The 8074-nt window shown below is 33.2% G+C and overlaps 1 protein-coding gene across 1 annotated transcript; it reads left to right on the top strand.

Annotated features, from left to right (window-relative positions):
- Positions 1-890: 890 nt before the first annotated feature.
- Positions 891-1606, top strand: LOC116013162 (protein RKD1-like). The gene is made up of 2 exons (XM_031252812.1): positions 891-1232; positions 1298-1606. Exons 1-2 carry the CDS (start codon positions 891-893, stop codon positions 1604-1606), a joined length of 651 nt encoding a protein of 216 aa, XP_031108672.1.
- Positions 1607-8074: the final 6468 nt, after the last annotated feature.

Genomic DNA, 8074 nt, shown 5'->3' with positions numbered 1-8074 from the left:
GCCAACACACAAGAAATGGGGAAGAAAAATGAGTTTTTATGGTCTTGGTCAAATAGTTGACTAGTCCACACCTAATGGATAAGACATCACCTAACTTGGATTAAAATACTCCAAAATATCTTTACTTAGACTGTTTGGGATTAATTCAGATAAATTCTCGGTGGAAACTAATTTAATTCAAATAATTTTCGAACCCAAAAATTAATTCCAGTCTAAAACTCAAACTTGGGCTAGGTTCGGTACACCGCAGAATTTCGCGAGGTACGATCGCAAATAAATTTTGGCTGTTATGGGCTAATCTAATTAAATAGGAAATTCCAGAATAATAGTAGGGTGTCTAAAAATCCATTTCTTAGGTCAAACGGGTTCGAATACTAATTCCTAAAATTATTACGATTCGTGACCGGGACGTACGATCGCAGCTTATTACTAATTGTCTTTGCTTATAATAATTTTTTCGAAGCATCTGGAGATCATCTCATGGATGTTATAGCCTAAAGAAATATTTTTCAAACCTTAATTTTACTTAAATAGGTGGGGGGTTACAGTCTACCCTCCTTAAGAAAAGTTTCGTCCCCGAAACTTACTTTCTCAACAGACCACTACTTACTTTCATGCACACATATTGCAGTTAGCACATAAAACATCTCACATCAAGTATCTTATACACATAATAAGTAGATTGACTCTTACTTACTTGAGTTAAACAACTCCGGATATCGTTCCATCATCGTGTCTTCCAATTCCCAAGTAGCTTCTTCTGGGTTATGGTTTGACCATTGAACTTTGACCATCCTGATTGACTTTCTCCTCGTGTCTCGGGTTTTAGAATCCAAGATCTGGATTGGTCTTTCTTCATAGGTCANCACTTAAGTACGGAAGAAAATCTTATGGCATCAACAAGTGGTATACTTGTACAGGAAAATACATTTCCAGTTGCAAGTAACGCAAGTGTAGGAGGGAATATGACTACAGATTCTGTAGTTGTAGAAAGGAGTATGATTGAAACTCTTGCACATAGGCAGCGGAAGAATACGCGAAGAACTTTTCGTGATTCATCCACAATAAGCAAGGAAATGATTTCCAAATATTTCCATCTGCCTATATATCGAGCCGCCAAGGAACTGAGAGTTGGGTATACGATTTTGAAGGAAAGGTGTAGAGAATTAGGAATCTTTAAATGGCCATATCGACAGTTAGTGAGCTTGGAAAAGCTATCAGGAAAAGCTCAGGTAGTTTTTTTTATTTTTCCAAAGTTGTATCATTATAAGGTGAATGTTAATATAATGTTTTACAGGTATTTAGTAACATCGAAAATGACCATGACATAAAGGAAGCAATGAAGGAACTAAAAAGTAGAAGGGAAATGTTGCTAAGCGATCCGAATTTGAAGTTGAATCCAGCAGATATTAGGCTCAGGGATTCATGTACCAGAAAGATAAAGTATAGGGAGATGATGAGTCTTCTTCATTCTCCCACCCTTCCTATACATCCCCTTCATATTCCTCCATTAATTGTTGATCCTGCCTTGCCGTTAACTGTTGATCGACCTTCACTTGCGACAGAAGAAGACGAATCGTTTAAACTTTTGCTTGATGGCTTTTGATAATATTTTTGAATAATAAGTATTTTTCTAAATATCAATAAATTTTGTAAACTCTTTAATAAAGAGGTTGTAGATGCCAAAGTTAGGCTACTGCTCATTGAGAGGTCATTCATAGCCATAAGATAAAATTGTAATCATTTACAACGCATAATATATTCCATAAATGTATATAACAAATGTCATTGTCGTACGACATGGCTTGCACTTTTTTACCTTGGAAAATGTAACAAATAGATACATATATGTGAACCAAATTTAATTATATTTGACATAAAATAAGATATGGTCATCTTTAAACGATAACACCGAGGCTTAATATTTGCGATCAATTTAAAAACTTACAATAACATCATGCAATATTATAGGTTTATATTTCTTCCCTGGAATGTTCTTTCATTATCGTGTATTACGTTTTTGTACCACTGTATCCTTGCACGTACATTCTTTTGACTCAGCAGTAACATAAGGTATTAAAGCTAAAACTTTCATGCTATACACAATTTTTTAAAAAAAAGGGGGAACAATTTAAGGCGCATAGGAAATTCTTTTAATAAAGCTAATTTTCTGCCTAATGCCCATCTCTAACCTAAAAGTCATTATTATTATTTTTGTCTTGATAAATGTGAATATATTAGCTTTGAAATACAACTTGTTTTAAACTTATAACATTTATTGGACCTATGATTTAAGCATAACTTGTTGCAAAAGCTGAGCTTTCGCCCCCCAATATTGCATGATGATATTGAACTTGTTGCAGAAGAATTGGTTAAAAATAACTCGTTGTAATTATAAAACGGTAAGTAAGGAAATGATAGCAAGTTATTTTCATTTGCCCATAAATGAAGCAGCGGATGAAATTGAACATTGATAAGCAAAAGCATTATTAAGTTTTATATATGCCATGTTGCCTACAAATGCCAAGCAAGTAATTACAAAGGAAATTAAAAAATTGGTACAAATGTCAGATGTCTTTACAGTTGTCATCAAAAATTAATTGAAAAGCGCAAATGTTTTTAACAGTGTCGGCTACATAACTATTATCATTTGACAAAAAAACTGCCCTCGTTGAAAAAAAGACTTAAAAAAGTATTTCTTACTGTTTGCACAAACTGTTGTCCTTTGCTATAAATTAGTGGTTTTGTTGGTCTTAGACTCTTCTTAACACTTATTCACACTCTTAGAAATTATTAATCCCTGAAACATTTAGTGCATGCATTTCACAAATGGCAAATATTGCTACTTGCTCATATCAGCTTCAACAAAATGATTGTTCTTCTGATGGTAACAATTCATTTTGGGATGAGGTATATCTATCACCACTAAGGGATAGTGAACCTCTTCTAAGTAGAGATCTTCTTCCAGGTGGAAATAATGTCAGTACTCAACCACAATGTACTGAAACTATTGGTAAGGTTTTAACATTTTGTAGGTAACTCTTGTTTTAATAATTAATAGTTTTTAACAAGTTGTTTGTAAATGCAGGTGTTTTAACTACAAATCCTGTTGATGTATTTGATAGTGTTGATTTAATTGTCGAGGAAGATAATACAGCTGCAAAGATAGATTTACCAAATTTAAATCTAAATATCTTTATTAGAAGAAAAAGGACAAAAAAAACTTATCGTGACCCTAATACATTAACTTTAGAATTGCTTTCTAAATATTTTTATATGACCGTTGATCAAACTGCAGATGAACTACATGTTGGTCGAGCAATTTTAAATAAAAGGTATAAAGAATTAGGAATTTTGTTCTGGCCTCAACGAAAACTCGTGAGTTTGGAGAGGTTATTAAAAAACGTCAAGGTAATTAAGTAATGCTTATTTATCAGCCTTATATTATTTAAGGAGAAATAACAAATTATTTTGTAGGAATTTGGCGGAATCCAAGACGAAAGCGAGCTAAAAAGAGTGATTGAAGAGTTGGAAGATAAGAAAAAATTGATAATACAAAACCCAAATGTTGAGTTGGGTGAGACAACAATAAGACTTAGAAACAAATGTGACAGGAATAGCTCAAAAAAAAAAAAAGGTATAGAAACTTGTCATACTTTAATTCAACAATTCATAAGAGTTCGTTGCAAAGTCATACATTTCCTGATATTTCCAAATTAATGCCTGAAGAAATAGATGAAGTGTTAGAGTTTGTACAGAATGATTTTCCAGATTCCAATAATACAACATAAATTTATAATTATCATGCAATTATACTCTATATAATTCTATTTTTTGACCAATCTAAATTAGTTTGTTTGTGTATGGATTAACGATTTTAGGTGAAGGGAGGGAATTAGAAGTAATATTATGTGCAAATGTTTACAAAGTTTTACTGTTCATATGGATTTCACAAAGGACTGAAATATAACGAGCATATATTTTTNATTTATAATTATCATGCAATTATACTCTATATAATTCTATTTTTTGACCAATCTAAATTAGTTTGTTTGTGTATGGATTAACGATTTTAGGTGAAGGGAGGGAATTAGAAGTAATATTATGTGCAAATGTTTACAAAGTTTTACTGTTCATATGGATTTCACAAAGGACTAAAATATAACGAGCATATATTTTTAAAAAAAAAATTACGATGTGTATAAATTTGATAGTATGTGTACCATTAATATGTAACAAATTAACTAATTTAACCCAATGAAACTTTAATTTCTTATTCATGGGCTTATGTTTTCTTGGTTTGTCATCCCTTTCTCGAAAAATGCCAACAGTTTATTATATATAAACATATTTTCCAGTTTTTTTTCAATATGTTGTTACTTTAACATTTGCTTGTAATTAAGGGTTCCAGTTTTAATTTCTGGGACAAAAAAAAACTGTATATATGGTTACTTTAATATTTTACGTAATAATTATCAGAACCATTTTAAAATTATGTGTAAGCATATTTTGTTTTTTTAATATTTTCTTCTTTGAAGCATATAACTTTAAAAATATCTATATCATGCACCACTTGATATAGATTGTAAATTTTGTAGAATAAATAAAGTTTCAATTTAAACAAAAAAAAAGTTGTTTGTTGCAAGTTTAAATGATCGATAAGTTATTGATGTCGAAAAACACTTTGAAATGGAATACGAAAATACAAATAGTTTGTTAGGAATGGCGGAAATATGGCTTAACTAAACTGTTACCACATGTTTTCGAAATCCTTTAAAAATTCAACATTATTTTCTAGGTATATAATATGCATAGTATTCATTGGCTCAACCAATTTTAGGCTTTTTCCCTTTATCATTTGGTGGACTGCTTGCTTGCGAATCGTCTACACTGTCTCCCGATAATTGGCTAAAATCAAGCCTTCTTTTCGTGGGATTTCCTAGCATCAACGATTGCCTAAACAAACCATCATTTGATTCACCTAAGTCTAGTTGAACATCGTTGCACAGACACGCTACTGTATACTTTGTTCTTTGTTCACTGAATATGGTATTTTTCTTGAGAGCAAACACAAGCCCAAGATTATCGAGTGTTTGTTGGAGCATAGCACCATCGTTTTCACAGGTAGGTATGTTGGACGACGTCAGTAACAATAGGCGGTGCACCTCATGATTAAACATTGTTGCGCGTACACTTCCAACGTTATCAAATATTTCTATGTCCACCTTATACTTGTATATCAACACAAACATAATATAAGTCATGCTATATTAGAATTTTAAGTATTAAGGAAACAATGAAGATATATATTTTGATACCTTCTGACAGTGATGCCATCAGTTTGTCCACAGTTCATGCAGTGGAGTTGTAAGCCTTCAGTTGAGTGGACTATTTTGTTGCAGTAATTGCAACCAACGTAGTAGTCGAAACCATCACGCTTAAGCAATCTAATTTTGCCTCTCACCCATGCAATTGGTTTCTAAATGCAATGCAGAGCCACAAAAGTAGGTCAAAAGCTTTAAAAGTAAATAGATTGATGGTTAAATGTAAAAGGCGATTTGACATTCGACATACAGTTGAAATGAAATGTTTACTAACTTGTTCAAATCCAGTTTCAACAGNAGGAAACAATGAAGATATATATTTTGATACCTTCTGACAGTGATGCCATCAGTTTGTCCACAGTTCATGCAGTGGAGTTGTAAGCCTTCAATTGAGTAGACTATTTTGTTGCAGTAATTGCAACCAACGTAGTAGTCGAAACCATCACGCTTAAGCAATCTAATTTTGCCTCTCACCCATGCAATTGGTTTCTAAATGCAATGCAGAGCCACAAAAGTTGGTTAAAAGTTTTAAAAGTAAATAGATTGATGGTTAAATGTAAAAGGCGATTTGACATTCGACATACAGTTGAAATGAAATGTTTACTAACTTGTTCAAATCCAGTTTCAACAGATGAAAGGCATGTTTTTCGTTGCCTTATAGGGTCTGCCAATGCAAGCAATGAATCAAGGTAAGTCTTATCTACAATTTCCTTGTAGATGAGTTCAGAGTTTTTGTCCTTCCTATAAGAATAACCAATCACTATTATCATGGTCAAATAACTGGTATATTCTACATAAGTGACAAGGAATTAAAAAATACCAATCATTAAGGACTTTTGTAACGTGGCCAACAGGATCAACTTCAATTGATGTGTTATATAGTGTACTCAGTGACAACCCTAATTAAACACAAATGTCAAGTTTGTAATATAAAAAGTAGAAATTATTTAATGCACTCGTTGGAAGAACATAACAATATTACCTTGGAATGCATTAACATTCAATCCTTCAGCAAGTATAATGGGGAATTTCCCTTGCCGAAGTTGTAATTCAAGTTGAACCCCTTGGTTTACAGCAAACGTTCCCCAAAGTGTTAGCATAATAGGCTTCAATCTATAAGTGAAATTCGAAACATAATATATAAANAGACAATTCTCCTGTGCGAGACGCCAGTCCTTCGCCTCTGCCTCTACTCCGCTTCTGCTTCCCCCGCCAGATGGCCGGTCTCGCCTCCGCCGCAGGTTTTCGCGGCTCCGCCTCGCTGTCGCTGCTACAAATGTAGGTAGGTTTATTGCTTTTTTTTTTCTCCCCAAGCAAGACAGATTGTGTAAAGAGTATGGGAAGGAAAAGTCTATGGTGTTTTAGAAGAGGAAAACTTGAGCTCAGACATCTCGGTTGTCTCTTTTGGCTCATCCAGTGCTCCAGAGAGAGGATTTTGAGTTTGTTTAATTTCACCCGAATATATCCGAATATCCGATTAAATCCGTCCGAATTCGATTTTATAATATCCGATATTTTTGTTAAATTAATTTATACGGATTGGGTTAGCAAAATACAGACCGAAATCCGAACGGGTTCACGGTTTTAATATCCGAACCGTCTGAACCCGTCCGATGCACAGCCCTAAGTGCGATTTAGTTCTCTCATTCTCACAGACGCAGACCTAGACCAGCGAATCTCACCAACAGGCACGGCGAAAAACGAGTCCTCTACCAGTCCTGCTCCGTGAGACCACGACAGCGACCAGCCTGCTCAGTGAGTACTCTACTGCCTCTAAACCTCTACGCGACTAAGGTATTATTGCTCTAGTTGACACATTTAATTTTGTTTAATTAATATTTTCTTTTTCTTTTATTATTGTTAATGGAGATGATTTTATGATTTGATCTCTCAAAATGAAGTTATGATTTGGTTCTGAATATTGTTGTGATTGAATATGATTTGCTTATTGTTGACGGTTGATTTGTTGTGATTAATTGTAATTTTTTTTAACATATGATTAATGATAATCTTGTCGTTATTCTGTGCATAGGCTTTATTGTCTTATTGTGGTTGTTAAATGTTAGGTTTTAATTGTAGGTAAAAAAAAATGTGAAAATGTGAAAATATATTATTATTATTATTATTATTATTATTATTATTATTATATTTTCGATGGAAAGATGGAATTGTTGGAATGGGGAATGTTTTGTCTCCCTCCTTCCTTGAGTTCTTCCCACGCCGGATCACCATATCCAAACCTTAACTCCATTCAAATTTTTTTTTTGTCTTATTCTATTGTCTTTCTTGCTAGCTAGAATCAATCATATTTATCTATATGGGTTATGTTAGAAGAAGAAATAAGGAAAAGAAATGAGAGATAGAGGGATTAACGAAGAGAAAGAGAGAAGCTGCCGTGGGAAATGAAAGAAGAGAAACAAATGGTTTTCTCTTCATTTTCGGCAGAGAAGAGAGAAATAAGTGGAAATCTCTTGNTCTATATGGGTTATGTTAGAAGAAGAAATAAGGAAAAGAAATGAGAGATAGAGGGATTAACGAAGAGAAAGAGAGAAGCTGCCGTGGGAAATGAAAGAAGAGAAACAAATGGTTTTCTCTTCATTTTCGGCAGAGAAGAGAGAAATAAGTGGAAATCTCTTGTTCAAATTTCTTTCTTTTTATTATTACTTGGATTAATTCACAAGCTATGGTTGAATAATTCAAGGTAGTGAATCCCTTCTATTTGTATTACTATTTGGATTAATTTACAAGTT

Source organism: Ipomoea triloba, chromosome 3 (assembly GCF_003576645.1).
Source record: "Ipomoea triloba cultivar NCNSP0323 chromosome 3, ASM357664v1".
Lineage (NCBI taxonomy): Eukaryota > Viridiplantae > Streptophyta > Magnoliopsida > Solanales > Convolvulaceae > Ipomoea > Ipomoea triloba.
The sequence above is the reverse complement of the archived record's forward strand: the minus strand, read 5'-3'. Positions and strand labels throughout refer to the sequence as shown.